At 41.0% G+C, this 22,117-nt stretch overlaps 1 protein-coding gene across 1 annotated transcript in view; it reads left to right on the forward strand.

The window, feature by feature from the left end:
• Positions 1–22,117, forward strand: part of cacna1g (calcium channel, voltage-dependent, T type, alpha 1G subunit) — a 155,722-nt gene that overhangs the window by 118,798 nt on the left and 14,807 nt on the right. Inside the window, exons 26-31 of the mRNA XM_035670064.1 lie at positions 11,105–11,256; positions 13,410–13,519; positions 16,557–16,690; positions 19,320–19,390; positions 21,197–21,275; positions 21,632–21,753. Of these exons, the coding sequence (XP_035525957.1) occupies positions 11,105–11,256; positions 13,410–13,519; positions 16,557–16,690; positions 19,320–19,390; positions 21,197–21,275; positions 21,632–21,753 (668 nt within the window). The remainder of the gene's footprint in view (positions 1–11,104; positions 11,257–13,409; positions 13,520–16,556; positions 16,691–19,319; positions 19,391–21,196; positions 21,276–21,631; positions 21,754–22,117) is intronic.

Raw genomic sequence — 22,117 nt, forward strand, 5'->3', positions numbered from 1 at the left:
TAGGCTGAAAACACACACAAAGGTGTAGTCATCTTCATATTTACTGTATGTGTGTGATACTGCACGTGGTAGTTTCTGTTCCTTGGTAAGACTGTTATCCTTGAATTGAATAATTTTGTTATTTTTGGCCACTGACCCCCCCCCCGGTTGGTGGTCTCATGTTGCTTTGGAAACTCACATATCTAAGTGTTGTTGCCAGTGGTGCCAGGCAGAAATAGTGGGACCACATCTTTTGTACTGGTTAATTTTCAAGTGCAGCCCATACTGGACCTGCAGTGATTCCTATTGCTTTCTATAAATCATCCTCCCACTCAGAGTCCAACAACAGCTCTTCCCTGCTGTTTTACCACTTATGGCTTCTGTATGTTACCAAGCTGGCCTGCACACAGCCAGTCACTGCAATCGAAGCACAACCTTAAAGGTGCCCTGTGGAGTGCTTTTATTAAACAAACAAAGAAAGTTATATTTACATTACCTATTGCTCACCAAAACACATTGTGTGTATCCTTGAATTTGAACATCCTTGAACATTTGCAGAGGATGAGTTACGTTGTTTACATTAAGGTTCGCTTACCAGCAGTCCTTTTCTTTCTGGTATTTTCTGGCACATTGTTACATTTCATGGCAGCTTATCACCACCAACTATCCATCAGTGGAATAGTGGGAAACCATCAGCAGGACAGTGCGTCCTTGTGCACAAAATACTAACAAAACTGGAGCCCTGTTTTAAATATATTGCTCCATAGTGCTGCTAGTGGTCATACAATCCATACAGTACCTTTAACTGATTTCTGACTTCTTGATCATATAACAAGCATATTATGTAATACATGGAGCTTGCAGTATTTATCCCTATAACTTGTTTGCTGGATAGATTTTATTGGTATCGCATTTTGTTTATTGATTCTTTAAAGTCCTCACTGAGAAATATTTTATTTTTGTAATTTTGAAGACCCTATAGATGTTTTAGTATAAGCATCTACTAAAGTATGAAAAATCATACGGATTAAATTTTTTTTAATCAATTATACAATCGAATTACATCAAATATGATATTGACAGCAGTGATTTTTTTTTATTACATAAAAACTGTAGATGTATTATCTTAGTATCACTACCACTAAATTCAAACCGTTTTGGTCAAGTGTGTTTAAGACAGTAAAAAATATTACTGTGTATATATATATACACTGTAATATTACATAACATTAAATGTATCATATTACAACAATTAATGATAAAATGTTTTTTATTTTATTACAAATTGTTAATTTTGTTTACATTAGCTAGCTTCACTACCTTTACTATAGCAAACAAATACTTTGGCAGAGCATAATTTTATACAATTATTTGACACCTATTAGACTTTATGTGTCAAGTTACATAATTCTGTCCAGTAATATGTAAAAAAAAAAAAAAGTGCTTACCTTTAAAAATTCAACCAAGGTCCTCATGTCTGGACTGACTTTTTTGTTGCAATCTTCCTGTAAGGAGGTGAACTGATAAAGACACTGTGACATCTAGTGGACTTTTTTAGCACAACATACCTAAACTGAGTGGTACAGATGGCTCAGTCAGGTTGAGTTGAACACATTTTTCAATAAGTTATATAATGACTCAGAATGTCCTCTACCTAACAGTTGAGCAGAGCATTAAAGGGTAATCACAGATATGTACACTGACTAATGTTTGAGAAGTAATAAAACAAGTGATGAACTGACTAATTTATAGACTGATTGAATTACAGGATGAAAACATCTGCTCATATTAAACCTAATTGGAATACATTACACTTCACCATAGAAACCATAGAACCATATAAATCCCAAATGCAGGTCAGATTTACTTTGAGGTTCACAAAGGTTTCCAACCATTTTAACCTTTTTTAGTCCACCTAAATATATGTAAATATTGAGTTAAGTCTCTGTATCTCAGGTCAGTCAGTGAAAAAAACAGAATAGGGCTTTAAACTTCAGTTTCATACATAATGGTTTTCACAATTACAAAAAGAGTGCAGATAATGGAGTCTGCAGCTGATGTGGACAATGTGACTGTTGTATGCTCCATGTAGATTCATAAATCCTCATCACCTTGAGGTGGGTAAACAAAGTCATTTTCTATGTTATGGTGTTAATCTCTGTTGTCAGTACACGGCCAGCAGTCGCCAACAAGACAGGGATAATGGGATCATCGCCTCACACATCGTTTACCCCAGTGCCAAACACACACACACACATACACAGACATACATTCATCCAAAAACATAAGTGTGGGTATATGCAAAGCAGTTCAACATTCCTAACATAGCTGTTCTTCATCTATTAGCACACACAAAGAGACACACAAGCCAGCCGGTGCCAATCCCAACTGTATCTGGGTCAGAGCTAACAGAGATGAATCTAACGGAAGTTTCACATTGCCCCTCTTTCTTTCTTCTATTCCTCTGTTGTAATTAATAACGCCAGTCCTTTAGGGAGAAGGCAAATGCGGGAGAGAGAGATAGCAAGACAAGGGGGAATAAAATCTCAGAGGGCTGGAGAACAGAGAAAGAGTGAGAGACGGTGACATATCTTGGCAACAAGTCTCTACGAGATGCTGCTCAGGGATGTAAAAGTTTGATGCCACAAGGTGTAGGTAGCAGTGTTAAGTGAAGCGTTATATGTGATGAATCTTTCATAACTTTTGGGGGGTTAGAAGCTGGAAGCCAAGTTACTGCAACCGCTCAAGGGTGTGCTAGTGGGCATGAGTCGAGGTTTAGGTTACTTCACACTTGACACTTGACAACTGACATCAGCATCCTAAACGGTAATCAGACTCAACCACATCATGTATTAAATGTATTAATGTTACTTCATGCAGTGAACTACCTAACAAAGCTCATTTGCCTCTTGGAAACATTAAATACATTAGTTCATCCATAAATCTGGAGGCACAGATGATGGATATGTACTGAACAGTTGACAACAGAAACTGATTGATTGTTGAAATGCCTGAAAAGGAAAATTAAAAGTAACAGAATGAGTAATAAAGCTCATTAATTTCCACAGAAGGCAATGTTCATTAATAATTGCTTTAACCGCTGTGAACGAACATACAGTTAGAATGACTGAAAAGCTGTAAGTAATTTGTGGGAGGAAAAACTGCCCCAACAACACTTGCTATGAATGTTTCATGTTGGAAACTTTCTCTATGAATATTTCATGTACAGAAATGTCAAGAAGAGAACAGCACGGAGCAGAGTGGCAGACGGCCTCATACTGTAGCGAAGCCCTGCTGAACTGAATGTAGTGATGAAAGAGACATGAGTCTGACTTTGAATTTTCCTTTATTTCTTCTGAGCAGGGGAGTTCTCTATGCAGGGGTCCAAAATCAAAAGCTGTGTCGTAACCTTCGTGAGAGTGTGCATACGTGGTGTATCCAAGAACAGGCCTTCAGTGCAAATGCTGTGTCTGTGAGATTAAATCAAGCTGGATATGACACACAGTCAGGTTGTTGGACTGCTTATGGTTATAATTTGGGGATCACAACTGATCAGACCAAGCTGAACCTCCTCTGTTCCGGTCTGGACCATTTGCTGTTGGAAATTAGTAGAAAAAACGTCAACAGCAAGTAGGAGGACAAATAATAATAATAATATAACAAGACTTAAAGTCTACAGACCCACTAGCGGCTGTACTCTGCTGTACATCCGACTGTATATAAAGATGGACGACACGTCTCCACTTCTTCCCACTGTACAAAAGTGAAGCCAAAATATCTTTGTTATGGGCGCTGCCATCTTACACTGGTGGTGCCATTTGGAGCCAGAGTCTGCACAGTAGTGATCGGAGTTTGAGCCGCACTATCGAGGTCACACCCATACATCCGGCCTACTCGATCTCATTTGACGTGAAACCCCCGTTATATAGCATCAAAGGACTAACTAAAACCAAACTTATCATAAAATGAACATCTGCTGCAACCATCCACCAGGGGGCGATCGAGACGTTTGGGCTTCACTTTTGGGGAACTGACATGATGTCCATCTTTATATACAGTCAATTACTTAGGCACCATTGTGCTTTGAGCTGGATAATTGAAATTAAAGATGAAGTACAGCTGAGGCTGATGGGAACATTTTTTGTTTGGCCATCAACCAAAAGTTTGAGTTAAGCAATCAGCAACGTATTACAATTCTGCTTGAGAAGGACATTGTCCTAAAGTGGTGGACTTACCAACCATCAGACCAACATTGCCAACTCTGGAGCCATGCTACTCACATGACCAAAAATTGGCAAAAATGGCCGAAAACAGTAAGTTAACGATAAAGTAGTGTGGTGTGCCTTGAGTGAGAGTTACTAATCCAGTTAACCTTCTTTCTCTGGAGAGTTTACAATCCTTGTTTCCCACTATCTCATTTCAGCTGTTTCTGTTTCTTTCTGCGCAATTTTAAGACTCGAAGTCAAAATGTTTTTAAAGGATGTCCATTTCTATGTTAGTACAGGAACTTACAGGATTATGGGGCTTGCCCAATGAGGTGACTGGAATCATAGTGTAAATGATGTCCAGTGGGTTGTATTCTATCATAAACGCATGTTGGTGAAAACAGACTAGAAATAGTCTTTAGGTTCAGGTTGTGGGTTCTTTGTAGGTTTCAGTTATCTTAAACTGTTCTCCGGTTTATTGCCAGGCTAGAAGGATTATATGTGATAGAGTGAAATACACAACAAGATTAATCTGAGCTATTTTATGTGTGGTTTATATCTTTGAATAGGTTTTATATTGTCTTAACAATGAAAAATTATGATATTAAGTTCAAGCGGGCACTTGAAGGCTAAGACATTCTAAACATCCATCTTTCGAGGACTTCTCCTTTCCTGTTGTGTGTAGTTGACAGGTGCTGTGTTAATATCGTTGCTCTGGATACAAACATGGCTTCAGCAAAGGGAGAAGGGGTGAAACGCTGTGTCATTATACTGTTAATAAGCTTCCCATCGGTCTGCACTTTGTCATCACTGTTATCCCTGTTACTCCGCCCTCCACTCACGCCGTCCAATTGCTTGCCTTCACCATTCAGTCCCCCATTTCAATTGGTCCATCCTGCTCAAGTATGACTCAGAAAGAGGTGTGTCAGTCTACCATGTGAACCAGCACAATGTATGTTTGTGTGTTAAGGAGTGCAGATGAGTGTGTGTTTGTTATCATGCCCTGTCATTTTGAATGATGTCATGTTTTCTTTGCCTCTTTTCTTCTGGACCCCTCAATTTGCTCTGCTGCTCCTCTCTGTTATTCCCCAGTTTAATTCATTTCTCTTGTTTTTATGGTTTGTGTCTGTTTTCTCCCTGTATCTGTGCCTCTTTCTCTCTGTTTGATATTTAAGCAAGGCAGCAGAGCATTCGGGAATTCCAGTTTAACCCTTTTTTTATTGTTTTACGGTAACTGTTTATGTTGACAATTGTTTTTTTTTTTTTAGACTCAGTGCTTGCCGGATTTCAAAATTGGACACCCAGTCCGTGACATTGAAGGCTGACACATTTTTCCTGGCAGACACTGAGTCTCAAGGTTTACTACTGAGCCATTCACCATGAAGGACAGGGGCATAAAAGCAGCAGCCGCATCCAACCAAACTACTACCTCAGAAATGTGAAAACACGAGTGCTTCTCACTGACATTTTACACATTTCCATCCAGATCTTTCACCTCCAGAGTGCACTGCTGCTGCTTTTACGGCCCGTGGCCTGCTCTTCCTTTCACAGCCATCCTTTATATCATGCAGGATTCGAACTTTAAGTCTCTTCTAGTCCCCTACATCTCCTCTATCCCCTTCAACCATACCAATCTGCACCTCTCACCCCAGTATTCCAATCATCCATAAATCTCTGATGGAACTACCAAACCCATAGAGCCTTCAGGCACATTGAAAGGAGATCCAGCAAAGCAGAAACCATTGCACCGATGAATCAAAGTCCATAGCAGTGTCTCGTGTTGTTTTAAAATTTATAGTCAGGCCTCCTTTTCATCGGAGTAGCTGGCGCAACATCCTTCACAACCTAACGGTAGACACCCTCACGTGATCACCACATTCTGGACAGCTGTAGGTCCACTGTGTTTCCAGACCCATTCTCTACATATCCAATCCAACCCACATAGCCACAGTAAAGCCATAGCGCCGTGCTGTGCTGCTCTTACTCATTGGTCCCACAACAAGGACCCTTACTGTGTCTGTATTTCCCAACAAAGACCGCCTCGGAAATGTATGCATTATGTTTTTGAGCGTGGCCGCGTCCAAAAGCAACTCCCAGGCCGAATCCTCAGCCCTTCACATCCTCCCCCTCCAAAGGTGAGTTGAGGGTAAGGCGTCCACGACGAGGAAGGTGAGTGCACCGGAAGGCAAAAGGAGGAATAAGGTTCTTGGGGTTGTTTTCGGACAGGGAATTATTTACGTCTTTCATTTTATTTTCTAACAGTGTTTCTCCTACTTGTCTGTCAGACCTCAGGAAGATTTTCAAGCAGGGTCTTAGATCTCTTTAAAGTTAGTGAAGTCAGTAAACTGAACGTCCACAGGATCCAGCAGCTTTGCGTCACCGCTGTTTCACTGTCCTCAGGAAGCGTTTCAGAAGCAGAGCATCTGCTCTTCAACAGCCATATTTCTAATACAGTTTAGAATTGCTTCGCTGTAATGTTTGGTGCTGTACAGTACACATTTGCATCTCATTTAGCTGTGGAAACAGATGGTTTGTGGCTGCACTTTAATTTGTTTAATTATTTGACTACCCCATGCCTGAATAGTGTATATAGCATAGCCTGCATTGGTAAAATGTATGGATGCACATCTTTCTGGGCTGTCTGTCCTCGCTAGGCTGTTTTACCCCAAAAAGCTATTGCAGAACAGACCTGCCCAGTGAGGGTCACGAGCTGTGTGGCATTAAAACGACCTTTTGCCGCCTGCTGTGATCGTTCATTTTAAATGTTAGTGATATAAATAAATATGTAATTACTACTGCAGTGCTTGGGAACATGTGCTATTTATGAGCCATGATTAAATCACTATTTAATACTCTTTAAGTTATCCGACAGCAGAAACTGAAAAATATGTAAATGAGAACAACTATATTGTGAACTCAGGCTTAGACTCAGCAGACCAGGCTGCGGCTGTCCCACTCCTGGCTGCGATGTGCAGTTTTGTTGATTGTCAACTCAAAAGAGGATGCAAGAGGATGAGAAGTAGCATTAAAACTCTCTCCCCCTCTCACTTTCTCCTTCTCTCTCAAACTTGTTTACAGGAAAAGCTTGTTTTGCTGTGTAAGCCTTGCACTTAAGTAACAAATGAAATACATCACTAAATATTGATTGCCAAGAAATATATAATTTTCCATGCATTCACGAATGAACGTCACGCTTCAGGGATGCAAAATTAGATCCAGCATATTCACGTTGCTGCCAGATCCAGTGGACATTAGCCATAAAAGCAAAAAGTATTGTTGAGCAACATAGCCTGTTTTTGTGAGCCACTTAAGAGAAAAAGACTTTTGGGTCACCAATATAAAGTTCTCTACATATTCTTGAAGTTGTACGTAGTGCAGTTATTTAACAAACATAATGAGATCTAAGCCCCTGTGAGATGATTATCCTGGATCTTGGTCTGTTAAATGTACACAGAACTGGTGTCCAGTATGAGGGTGGAGATGCAGAAGGCAGGCATCGTGACCTGAGGTTTGCAGGCTGTGACCCCTCCGTGCCTTTGCACCCATCCTCGTTTCCTTTCAAAATGATGAGAGCCAAGGGAGGAAGCTGCCGCATCAGTGAAGGAGGGGAGAGAAAGGAGAAGCTTAATATTTTCTTTGAATGTCTGAATATCTTTCTCAGAAAATATAATCATTTGGATGCCAGTATGGTCTCAAAGCAGGAGCAGCATACACTCCTCATTAAAAGCAGCTCTCCTCTTTTCTCTGTGGAGGAAAAACGAGCAGTGGAAGTACAGGAGAGTTGGGGCACCTGGTGTAATTTCGCTTTCAAAACTTTCACCTTTTCTTCCCCTCACCTCATTCCCTTCCTTCTCCTCTAGAGACTAATTGAGCTTTAGCCAAAAAGTTTCTCTCTCCTTCCTTCCATTTTTTCTCCCTTATCCCTCTATCTGTTGTTTGGTCTTACCCTCTTTGCCCCATCCATAATTTTAAGGAAAATGCTTATACTTCCAAAACAAAAGGGAGAAAGTAAACCAATATCACCTCAGCAATCCCATACTATATTAGACTTTTTCTTGGCTGTGTGTTTAAATATATTTCGCTGAATGAAAGTAGGAATGTAAATGGGACAGCAGATATGCCACGCTAGAAAGAGAAAAAAGTTGTACCAAAAAATAGCGCCTTTTCTAGCATATATAAATGAATGAGGGAGTATAGAGGAGGAGGTGAAACAAAGCAACTGCTGCTACGTGTGAGTGTGTCTGTCTACCTTTGCTCGCTGTGCACCTGCAGACAGTAAGTAGAACAGAGTAAAAATAATGTTTGCTCATCTATAGATGATGGAGGATCTCGTAAATAGGAACTCCCAATGAATAAAGCTGTTCCCGCAAGGGCTATACCTAACCCTGATTCAAAGACATGTTCCAAGACTTTCCCAAGATGCTCTAAACCTGCTTTTTCACTGTCCGAAAGTATAGCCTCATTTATAAAAAGCAGCTGACAAGATGAAGGAAGTGTTGCTGCAGGACCTGAGATGTGGAAAAGTGAAGCAGGTGACTGAGTATGTCATCCCGTTTTAGTGCATTTATTTGAGAAGCCAGACCAAGCACACCAGAAGCCACATTATTTTTCACTTTCTGGCACGCACATCTCCGTAGGAGTTCAGGAGCAGTCAGGCTCCAACAATGGCTGCCCTGCGGTTCAGCCGGTACCACTAGTTTTCAGGTTCATCTCCCCTGTTGTCAATATCAATAATTACCAGCAGGCGCAAAATTAGCTCTCAGCAAAGATGACCCTGAACACAAATATAGAATAATTAACTTGAAGGCAGTTCAAGCTGAGCTGAGTGCAGATCTTGCTAAACCCTCAACTAATTCTCTCCAAATTGCAGGCTTTATACTGGGGCTATATTTTATTTACAGAGAAGACAAACAGGCATTAATTTTAAACAGACTTACACTAGAGACAGGCCTTTATTTTTATTTGTCACATGTCTTAAATATATTTAATGAAATTTTAATAAGTCCCTTCCCTGTTCTCCGATCTGCACCCAGTTTGGATTTGTTGTTTGCTGTTATGCCAACAATTCTTCCATGTTGACCTTGACAGATTCAGGATAATGTACATTTCCACACCACTAATTCCATCCGTTATGCCATACAACAACAGCCACAATTTATGTCTCAGTTACTACTCTGCTTCTCTGCTTCCACTGGGGTACTCCAGGGGCTTGTGAGAAACAGGTAAAAAAAAGAGAATGGTCAAAAATAAAGCAGCAGAGGCCAAAATACCCTGACCTGTAGTCCGTAGTAAGGGTCCCATCCCCAAAATCCTGAATCCTACATTTCCCACAATGCATCTAGTTAGCATTTTATATATACAGTGTTACTGCCTGACTGACACATCTTTCACTCCAACACAACTACAACTCCATGCCCCTATTTTGAAACACAAACTTTAGAAAGTTCCCTCCAGAGCCACAGAAGACATTATACTGTTTTCACAGGCTGTACTGTAAGTGTAAAATTGGTGGAGTGCCTCTTCAGTAGTAACAGTAGTCTTACTAATTAATTCCAGCTTTGACTTTGCCATTTGGTTGGTGTTACTTAACCCATCCTGCGGAGATATTTCACATTAAAAGCCTTAGAGAAGCCTCACCGGGCAACATTTTCATCATCTTCAGGAAGTGTCAGGTTTCTTTGAAAGCAGTTTAATACCAAATGAAACAGTTGAATGAACAGTTAAGTTGAAGGAATTAGAAATAATTAGTGAGTAAAAACAGTATTTCTATGAAAAAGAGAAACTCGGAGCAGTAGACTGGTTACTGATTTAGTGCTGTGGAAATGTACAGTAGTTTAAAGTAAATTGACCTTTTACTTTGAGAATATTCTGGGCTCTCCATTAACAGTAAGTGCATACCCTTCTTACCTCAAGAAATTAATTTTAATCCCAAAAGATCAGGGATGGATGGGTATTCTGTTAACGAGCTCTGCTTACTCAGCTCTCCTGTCTTATTCCCTGATCTATGGGTGGAGTTACAATAGGGAAACCACTAGGCACACACACATACACACTCATGGGAATCATTCCAGCCCAGCACAGCTGCAACCACAGCAGCACACCTGGACTAATTGGGCAGGGAGGAAGAGTTCCCAACACCCAAAGGACTTTTGAGTGTGCGAGTCATGTGTGAGTCCGTCTTCCCTTTTACCGTGTGACCATGAGCCTCTCCTTCACTGATGGAGTGATAAGGTGATAGATGGGGCAAGCTTCCTCTCTCCTCCTCATCCCAACTCCCAGCCCATCCATCCATCCTCTGTGGATGGAGGGAAGAGGTGAGGAACAAAGTGATAGATGAGTATGGAGAACTTTTGTCCCAAGTTCTGTTCTGTTCTTAAGGGAGGGAAGTGAAAGGAGTAAGGGGAGGCCGAGTCACGTGACGATCAGAGAGACAGGGGGGAAAAATGGCCAAATCTCCAGACAACAGCCTCACACACTGAGCAATGCTGTTTATCTCCTATCACACGCACTCAGGGGAGAGTTCATTTAAATAATTGTTGATCAGAGAGGAGATTTGATTTGATTAGTCATGACGCAGACAGCAGGAGGGCCTGGCTGGAGTCTCTCCTTCTCTCTATACGTTACCTGATCGGCATCCCCTTTTCTAATTACTTCACATCTCTCTTTACATATTCTTAATACCATCTTTAACACATTTAAGTGTGCAGGAGGGTGTTGTTGTGTTTCACTAACCACTTTTTTTTAAATCAGCTTTGGTGGCTCCAGTCCTCAACACAGCAGGTCTACTGTACAGTGTCCAAGTACATTACCTCCTATCTCACTTTTTGAACGCCACCTCCTCCTCCCCCTCCTCCTCCTCCTCCTCATTACCCCGCTCCCCTCACCCCACCCCACCCCCCACTACTTCCCACTTCCAACAGAAGCTCAGAGTAAGCCCTACTACTCCGATTACTCCCCCACCCGCCTGCTCATCCACAAGATGTGTACCAGCCAATATCTGGACCTGTTCATCACCATCGTCATAGGGCTCAACGTCATCGCCATGTCCATGGAGCACTACGAACAGCCCAAGGTCAGAAGTGGGGGGAGAAAGGTGGGGTAATGATGGACTCTTTGCTTCAAATGTTTATACCCCATGGGCTCGAATAATAATTGCAAATAATTCCTAGAGTTTGTCTTATTGCAATAACTTGTTAGACTAGATTTGGTATGATGGCTACAGTGCTCTTTGTTTGCATACTGGGTCAGTCCTACACTGATTAAAAAGTATGTAACTGATCCAGCCACCCTGTGTTGGGCTGTATTCACACCAAATCAGACAGAAAACACTAGTCCTCCCATTCATTCTTATGTAGGTAGTGCGTTTAGGCTACAGTGGTAGGGAGTGCAGGGGATGCCGAAAAAAAATCTGTGGCCCTGCAGGGTCTGTCAGCTTTTGGAGAAACCCAACCCGACGCCACTCTGCAGTAGCCAAGAGCGAAAAAGAGAGAGAGAGCAGAGGTGGTTGAGTTAGCTAGAGAGTGAATAAAAAGAGGGAGCAGTGGTAGTGATATATCATAGAAATAAACTTTATTTTCTTAATAAACATGCCCACACCTCCGCACAACCCTGCAGGAAGGTCTGCAATGCTTGATTTGATGTGAATACGGCCTCACAGTATAGTTTAAGTGTCCAAAAGTCTGGCTGTAAATGTTTCAAAAGCATTTTCACTCAAGTTTTAAAAAATACCCAATATTGGCTATTACAGACTTTGTTCTAGTATCTACATTAGCCTTTAAAATTGAATGCCATTGGAATATTACTGGAATATATTTGAATCTCCCTGGAACAGCAGGTTAATGGCCTCATGGGACTCCAGGTAGTGTCAAGTATAAAAGCTGTGCCAATGATAATACAATACTAATAATAATAAAAAACGACTTATTAAACACCCTTATTATTTCCTTAAACCAGCCTGACAAGGGGATCAGGTCTACACAAAAAGAAAGGAAAGTAAGATAAGAGTTGTAAAAGCCTGGTAAGAAAGCCAACAGTGAACTATAAAAGGGAGGTTTCAAAACAATAACAGTGAGATCATTACAGAGTCAATAAACAAGAGAAAGACATATTAAAAGGGTTTAGAATAATGCTGTAAAAAACTGTATAAATGTAAGGTAATGGTGTACCGCAAATTTCATCCATTTGATAAACCCAAAAGGTAATACAAATTACCTTTGTACAAATACAAAGCCATGGTCTGGTATGGATATTTAGGATTTACAGCCCGTATCCATATTCCACTCATTTTAGAAATATTTCTATTGCTTTTAACATATTGTTGGCCATTTGCTTTATCATTTGCTTTTTTCACATCAGCCATTTGGACATGAAATAGTAGGGTAAACACAGGTGTTATCAATGATACTTATTAAGGTTTCCGTTCCATTTAGTGTAGCAGAGCCTTTCCAGTGAGCCAAACTGTCTAATAGCAACCCCCTGACTCTGTTTGACCCGAATGGAACACCTGTGTTTAGCCTACTATTTAATGTCCAAATGGCTGCTGGGAAAAAGGTCTATTCCAGAAGAGACTCAGAGTCAAAGAGAAGCTGAATAAAAGAGAGGGGTACCTGCAAAAAAAGAACATATGGTGACAGGACGGATGAGAAAAAGCATGGTAGATGGGAATGGGGTAGAGTGGAAGGTAGTATGGGATGTAACTTTGAGTGGACGAATTGCCACCAGTGAGGCTTTAGTGAAATCCCTGTTGACCACCAGTTCTCTCCTCGTCTCGCTGCTAAAGGTCAGTTTTTACATGCAGATGGGCGCTGTGAGTTCTCCCACAGGCAAAAATGGACAGTTTGATAATGGCCTTTTCGTGGGGAATGAGGGAGGAGGAGCGGAGGGCGACGAGAGTGATCTATTAATGGAACGGCTAATTCTGGGGAAGAGGACAGAGTTTACAATATGGACCTTTTGGTATTTCATGCGAAGGCTGTAAATGTATTTGCAGAGCAAAAATACTCACCATAGCAAGCCATTTAGTGCAACTAAGTCGAGTTGGAAGATTGCAATGGGGTGAGATCTTTTCATTGGTTTTCAGTGCAGTCTCAGCACATTTCATTACATGAAACCCACAGCTTACTCTGCTGAGATAATAGAAAGTTTAATACTAGGTACACTGCCCTGTTAAGATAGATACTTGTGCAGTTTATTAACCTTTAATATGTCTCTCCCTGACATCCCCAGGAGCTGACCAAGGCACTTAAGATCTGTAACTACATTTTCACGGTCATCTTTGTACTGGAGTCCGTCTTCAAGCTGGTGGCCTTCGGCTTTCGAGGCTTCTTCAAAGACAAGTCAGTATTTAACCGCCATGCTTCCCAAAGTGATGTAACAGCCGTTTCCAAACAATCTTGGACACAGATCAGACAGAAATCCTGAATAAACATTTACCGCCCAGTTTAGGGTTTTGACATTTGAGGGGGACATGATATTGTAATGAATTGGTGGTTAAAGGTGCCGTTCTTTAACCTCTGAGTCATGTGGAAAATGTGAGGCAGAGTTCGGAGGAGCTTAATTGAGCTTTTTCTAAGGTGCTCCAGTGGATGGTTCTCAGTGAGGCCTGTATGAATACAAACGGCCTCGTTAAACACCCATAAAACACGCTGCCTTAGATGATTTCATAGCTTCGAAATCCCTGGCGTCCCGCTGCAAACCGCACAATAATGCACAAACACAATCCCAACAGCCCAAACGTATCTTACCACACATCAGACATACATGAATACACACACTAACACACTCACCTCAGTGGAGGCATTGTGTTTTTGGAGCAGAGCTGACCACCAAGGGCTCCATGATGTCTATTCTCTTTGCCAGAGTAGACCATTATCCTTTTTGCATTTGGCAGCAGCCCAGTTTGATATTACCTCACTACACACACACACACACACATACACACACACAGGTACACACAGATAAATACAACATTTAGCCAAGACCTCTAGTTTGACAGTCTCATTGAATTTTAAGTTGATTTGCTTGTGTTCATTCTGCTCGTAGAAAAGAAACAATGGAAATTGACAAACCTGATTAGTACGACCACCCACCACTATCTTCACAGACTTTTAACACACTCATTCTGTTCCAAACATTTTGCTCAGTGCACATTTATTGCACAGGGGCTGGAAAATTAGATCTGGTCCCAACACTTTGATCTCAAGTCAAGTCACAGTATCTGGGAAAGAAATTTGCCTGCTGATTCCTGATCTGAGTGCACCATATCTATCTTTATGATATACTAAAATGAAATTATATCAGTGTCACTTTTTTAATCTGCCTCATAACACTGAAATACTCTTCACACGGGCATCCAGAAAATGATCCATCTCTTAAATTTAAAGTTTATGTGATTAGTTAATTGTGTATGACTAAAGTGTTGGCTTTATTATGTAATTTCTGGACTATTACAGTGATGCTTCACACAAAATCTTTTGAGTGTCAGATATTCCCAGTAAAGCTTGAAGTTTGTACCACAAACCATATATATACTAAATACCACACATAATAATATGATCAATGAAACCATAAAAATCTAACAAACCATCAAACATTTATCATCATAAATTAATTACAACTATAGCTAGATACGGAACTTTAATATACACTGCATATCTGTTTGTCACTCGATGAACATGCACATGCAGTGACAAAACCGATCATTTCAAATCAAGCCACGCGACTAGCTCGTGACAAGACTTTCCATACATCTTCACATTCACAGCTATAGTCTCGATCACTCAGTTATGTAATTTCTCACCAAATATATCATCCTGTGTATACCAGTAACCACCCAAAACCAAGAACAGTTGTCAAGAATAATATCAACATGCAACATTAAAGGACAACCATGTAGATTTAGTGGCATCTAGGCGGTGAAGTTGCAGATTTTCAGCTAACTGAACACTGCTCAGGGTGCCCTGGTAGCTCTCCTGGGTTCTTTCTGCCAGCTGCCTGTGGGTTTAGGTCCGGCCTGGGGCCCTTTGCTTTTGTTGTCCGCTAAAATCCCTTTTCTCCCCCCTTTCCTGTCATTCTGCAGCTGTCGTTGTCAATTGAAGGCAATAAAATCCCCAAAAAATGTTTGAAGAAAAAAAAACTGAACACCGCTCACATCTGTATCCGATGATCTGGGAATAAGAGTGTGTAAGTGAAACTACGATGGCTGCCAAACCTGCGAAAAATAAAAAATGTCCTATCTACAGTCAGTGGAGGTGACCCGCAGCGGTAGATTATAAACAGCTCATTCTAAGATAATCAAAACACAGCAATTCTTATTAAGGGGAATATACACTAATGACAACATACCTATGAATATTATATTCCATTTCTGCCAATAGATGCTCCTAAATGTTATACACTGGGCATTTAATAAGAAAATGCAACTTTTTCTCACTATTGTTGTACATACTTAAAGGTCCAGTCAGAATTTACTGTTGACAGAAGTATAATACTCATAGGTATGTTTTCATATGTTAGTAATCACCTTAAAATAGGAAGAATTGGGTTTTAGTTACCTTAGAATGAGCCGTTTTTATCTACAGGAGGAGTGGGTCCTTTTTTACAGAGTCCGCCATGTTGAACCACCATAGTTTCTACTACACACTTGGAAGACTGAGCTTTTTTATAAAATGGTTACAATCTGCAACTTTCACTTACTGAGATGCCACTAAATCCCTACACACCGGTCCTTTAAAGAAACATTTTCAAATTAGGGAATACCTTTGTTAGCTTTCCAAAAAGAAGATCAATACCATTCTCATCTACCAAAATATGACACTAGAGCGAGTAGACGTTAGCTTAGCTTAGCATTAATACAAAATCTTCTGGATTTGAAGAATCTTCATATTTAACGCTTGTCAAAAAACGATTTATTTAAAGCATAAAAAGTAGCAATTTATACCTCGTGCTTTGTAATGAGCTCCTCTAAACATGAACTTTAGTACAAGCTGTAGTTTTGTGTCCTTTAATGTGTGAAGGGAGCTGTGAATGGCAGGTGCTGAAACATGACTGCTACAATGAAACAAATTGGTTTGGCCCTGGTTTCCCAACAGTGTGTGGGAGTACTTTAAAGACCAAGTGAAGACACAAATTATTGGTTTTGAAGTCAAAATTGAGTTGTCAGTCTAAAGTAATCAGGTTTATGACTCTATTCTGGCTCAAGTCCAGGTAATATGACTCCAGTTCACATCTCTATACTAAAGGAAATGACTCAGATATTGATAATTTTGATGATTTGTTTAGGTCAGATTTTACAGCCAGTCACATTTCAGGTTTCAGTGACAGGAAGATCAGTCAGTCAGTGTTAGGGATTGATGAGTGTGTGTGTGTGTGTAGGTGGAACCAGCTGGATCTGGCCATCGTGCTGCTGTCCATCATGGGCATCACTCTGGAGGAGATTGAGGTCAATGCATCCCGGCATATCAACCCCACCATCATCCGCATCATGAGAGTGCTGAGGATAGCAAGAGGTAGGAAGCCCCCCCCCGCCCCTCGTCCTGCCCATCCATCCTTCCCAACCCCTCCCTGACACACTCTCTCACACACACGTGCGCACTTTGGTCTGTCTCATAGTGCTGTACTTTTAAGATGCCTTATAAAACAGCCACGTCCGTGGGACTCCCCTCTTTGTCATTTTTGCATGGCAGGTCTCAGCAGGGCTCAGGCAGGGTGTGAGTCGACCAGATGGCACAGAGAAACACAGTCAGCTGACAAACACAAAGCACTGAGAGGGGGCAGAGAGAGAGAGGAAGAAATATAGGGACAAAGGCTGGGAAAGGAGAGAGGTGAAGAAAGATAGCTGAGGGTGGGGGAGAGTCACATGATGACAGTAAGTGAGTTAAGCTGCAAGAAACTGAGGTATGGAGGGAATAAATGAGAGGAGAGGGGAAGAGAGGAGGAATAAAAGGAAGAGGCAGGGATGATGAATAACTTCTGACCTGAAAATAGATTACAAGAAGATGGAAAGAAGTTGAAAAGAGGAGCAATCGATGTTCGAGTGAAAAAAGTTGAGTGAACGAGGATAATGAGAGATAAATGAATGGAGCAAAGGTATGTTGGTGGGCGAGAGAGAGACAGAGAGAATACAGTATATCCGGAGAGAGACTAAATGGTGCCAAAGGGTGGAGGAGGAAGGTTGAGCTAAAGAGACGGGATGGATTTGGCAGGGATAGGGGATAGCTAAACTGCGCGTGTGCTTCAGGATGATTACTTGTCCAGGTAATTAAAGATAAGAGAGGGCTGGAGGGGAGGAAACAGGAGGAAGAGATGAGGTGAGCCGAAAGAAGGAGGAGATAAGACCGGGCAGGGGGGAAGCCCATCTGTTCTGTCTGATTACTGAATGTGTAATAAAAGAAGTAGCATGGAAGTTGTTATTGATTGCTGTCACACAGAAGACCAGGCACAAACACATGTGTGTAATGTGTGTGTCATTTGAGTGGGTACAATAAGTGGCTCCTGTTTTCTATCTGGCATGACCGTGCATCTCATATTCAGACTGTGTAGACGTGATTTAGCTAGATTACATTTACACACTGGCTCCATTGTAATCACATTTGATTGTCCTCGCCAAACACTGCTGTACCAGTTACATCTTCTTGTAATGTTTCTGTTGTTCCAACTTTGATTCCATTTAAGCTGCCTAACAATAGCCGTGTCTGGATTTTCAGTACATAATTACAACATGTATTGTGAATGTATTTCATATTACATACTACTACTAGCATATACTTTTCAGACTGTACAGTGTATGTCCTGTATACATTGTCACTTCCCTGTTAAGCTCTTTTAAAATCCGGTCTGACTGAACCTTAAGAGGTGCAACAGAACTACAGTAACAGTAGAGTGAGGGAGATGTCAATCAAGCCTGGTTTGTGCACACCCACACTGAGGAGAGGGCAATGTGTGTGAAGGGTCTCTAACTGCAAACCAATATGGGTTATAGGCTTTTTTCACAGAAGACATACTGACATGTCTCAATACATTTTTGTAAATAATAATAATAATAACTGAATGCCATTTAGCTGCTTTGGTTTCAGGGTCCTGTTGTTGTGCATGTTTACTTAGAATAGAACAGAGCCATCATTAATATTATAACTCAAAAGGCACATCCACTTGTGCCTGAGGTCTCCATGCAGTGAGAATCAGTAGCAGTTTTCCAGTGGCTGTTTGATTGGATCTTTAAATTTGCCAGGATGGGCTGATTTTTCTTCTGCTATTGTTCACAATCTGAACCCAAGCCAGACTGTTTCCATGGGGATGTTCAGTATAAGCACAAAGACTTACAGCATTATGTAAGGACCCTAATGCATAATATTTTCATCTACTGCATATTGTAAGAAAACATAGTACATTTAACAATCCCAGTTTCCTCACAAATATTGCACATGCTTGAAGGAATAGTTTGACATTTTGGTAAATATGCTTATTTGAATTACATTAGAAGATCAATACTATGACAATGACTGTATGGTCAATGGAAGGGTTAAGTTAACTTAGTTTAGCACAAATACTGAACGCAGCTAACCATTCTCTATCCAAAGGTTCAAATATCCACCTACCCGCACCTGTAAAAGTTGCAAATGACCATATATCTAATTGAAACCAGTTAAACCTACACAAATAAACAAACATGTAAATATGGCAATTGGCTGTTTTATGGGCAGCGACTTGATTTCGTGGCCTAGGCCTAGGCCAGGCAGCCGGTAGAGAGTCTGTCCAGGGCCTCGAAAACTTTTGATATTGAAAACTTTTTTGTGCATCTCTACTATTCCACTCATTATTATGCATTACCTATCAGTCTGGGTGTGCCTCCATTGGTACCCCATCGCCATACCGTGACCTCATCAAGCTGCAACCCCAATCAGGAGGATATGACCTCAATCAGGCTATCTGAAAGCGTAATGTTGTTCAATAAAAAGAAACCTGTGACTACACTGACAAGCAGGATTAGTCTGTAAGTAAGGAAAATGTTGACTCCTTTCAATTTCACAGAAGGCGTGATGGCACAAGTCCCTGTCCTGTTATGTAAGACTGAACAATCTTAGTATTTGTAAGACACTTTTTCATTATCTGTGTGTGTGTATGTGTGTGTTCCCACAGTATTGAAGCTGTTGAAGATGGCGGTGGGGATGAGAGCTTTGCTGGACACCGTTATGCAAGCCCTGCCTCAGGTACTCTGTCAGCTCTATTAAATAACATCCACGGAAGCCACTGATTTCCCTTTTCCTTCCTCATCTGTAATTTTCTCCACGGATCTTTCACTTCCTAACACGTCCCACAGAAGCTGTCCCTAAAATTACATCCCCAGAGGCATTTCTTTTTTTGGTAAATATTCTTCTGTTTCAGGGCGCTGTTGTTTCCCATGAGCTTTTTGCCAACTCTAGAGACCCTTATTTGCATAACCAGCCCCCTGCAGAGATTGCGAAGTGAATGAAGCTTGAGGTTTTGTTTTGAATGATGGTGGGTGGATTTGAGGGTGCCAGAGTTGGTAAATTAGAACAACTTCTGTGGTGTTTGGATTGAGGGGAAAAAATAACACTCTTATATCTTATGTTCACAGCATTCTTTGATACCACCTCTGTCTGTCATACAGAGATTGAGCCTAATTCCTCCTAGAGCTTGTCAGAAGTGTTCCTAATTAATAAATCCGATAATAGGTGGTGATGTGGGTGTGAGCAGATTGGTTGATGGTAATTAGCATTGACACCGGCAGCAGCACACCCTGAAGCTTTTTCATTGCCTAAACCCACCTCTGTATGTGTAAAGCTGTTATTCCCTATTATGTGTTTTACTCCTTCCTCATCAGCTACACATTTTTATTCAGATTGTGCTTTTTAACTCCTTCGCAGCATTCTTGCATGGCACACAAGGGAGCTTTACCACCTGAAATTCTTAGTAATTGTTGAAACCTTGATTTCAGACAGAGGTAGACAAAGGCAGCTTCTCATTTCAAGCACATTTTGATTGTGTCAGCTGAAATGACAACTGGCTGGCAGATTTTATCAGCTAGCTAGGTGATTAAGCTAAGGTTGGCATAAAAAATCTATTAAAAAAAAACCTTCTTTGACTCTGCTGACTTATGTTTCCAGGTGACTTTTTAACGCATACCCTGCAATACCCTGTTTCTTAAAGGTTGAGTGTGTAACATTTAGGAGGATCTATTTGCAGAGAGAGAGTGGGTCCTCGTCTATGGAGTCTGCTATGATTAACTGCCATGTGTCTACAGTAGCTCAGAATGGACAAACCAAACACTGACTAGATAGGGCCGTTTGAGTTTTCTGTAAGTTTCGCAGCCACTGTAGTTTTCCCTACACACTTCACAGCCTGTTGTCATTACCAGGTCGTCAAATACAGACGTGAGTGGTATTCAGTTAGTTGCAATCAGCAACTTCACCCCTAGATGCCACTAAATCCTACACACTGGTCCTTTCAGTATGCACTTGATGGCTACACACATACACGATATCATGCTAAAGAACTAAGGTAAAAGCTACATGTCCCAGGCAAAACGTCAGCATGTAGCGGAGTCTAATCTATAAATAGAGCAAGACCGAGCTGCTAATGTTGGGAAATAATGGTTGTGCTAGTCTTGAATGGTGCTTTTTTTGTGTATGTTTTTTTTTTATAAACCTGTAATCCCACAAAATATTCAAGTATGAAATGCAGCTCTGCCTAGCTTAGTTACTACTGTAGGTAGTAAGCTAGTTAGCCATGCTAACATTTGCAGAACACAGTTTAATCCATTCCTTCCAATGCTTGTTTTCTCAGTCATGATTGGACAATCACTGTGTGTAGGTGGGGTTTAGGAAATGGTTGATTGCCATAGTGTATATATTATCTCCCGGCTGCTTCACCACAGGCCTGTATTCATTTTCTCACTGTAATGAAATGTTTGTTGTCCCTTGCCCATTGATTTTTTTTGCCAGGGATTTCTCTCCTCTGACTAATCCCTCTCTCTTCCCGTTGTGTCTCTGCAGGTGGGGAATCTGGGTCTTCTCTTCATGCTTCTCTTCTTTATCTTTGCAGCGCTGGGAGTGGAGCTGTTTGGTGAATTGAGTAAGGACATATGCACCATGCGTACAGGCAGTCAGGCAAAGATTCACACACATACATTACACATACCCGACAGTATTTAATTCTCCCCACTGTGGGTTTAATCTATCTGATGTTAATTGCTTTCTAAAGGCCTTTGTGGAAATACTATTGATTTCTGTAGCTGATGTCTAATTGAAACTAGTAGCTTTTGTGTAATACAATGACGTTACAGTTATTATCATTTCATTGCAAAGCCCTATGTTGTGACCACTAAAAAGCCTTGAAAGTCTCCATCCTCTCTATATTCATGCATCTCTTTTATGGTTTGGCTTTTCCTCTCCTTCTTTACCCCTCCCCGCTCCTGCTTGACTCCCCAGATTGCGATGACAAACACCCATGTGAAGGTCTGGGGCGCTACGCTACATTCGAAAACTTTGGGATGGCATTTCTGCTGCTCTTCAGAGTTTCCACTGGAGACAACTGGAATGGCATAATGAAGGTGAAACCAACACTGCAGTTTGGGATCCTGAACACATACATACACATACGTTCATTCTTATGTGCTGTTTATGCAACAGGAGCATAAGAGGCAGATAGTGGTGATGTGTTGGTACGTCATCCATTGGGGCAGCTTACCCAATTTTTGCAAATGACTACAAATCCGTCCCCCTCTATTATTCATCTTAGGCTAATTCTTTTGCACCCAGGGGCAAAAAATAGCCTAATACTAATACATTTTAGTAGCAGAGTGGTTCAGATTTTGCCTTTTAAGGTTCAGTTTTTAGGATACATAATTACAAATACATAACAATTCCTATACAACTATACACTTATGAAAATAGTTTTGCATATTATATTCCATT

This window comes from Morone saxatilis, unplaced genomic scaffold, assembly GCF_004916995.1.
Source record: "Morone saxatilis isolate NCDOM2014 unplaced genomic scaffold, NCSU_SB_2.0 Contig1, whole genome shotgun sequence".
NCBI lineage: Eukaryota > Metazoa > Chordata > Actinopteri > Moronidae > Morone > Morone saxatilis.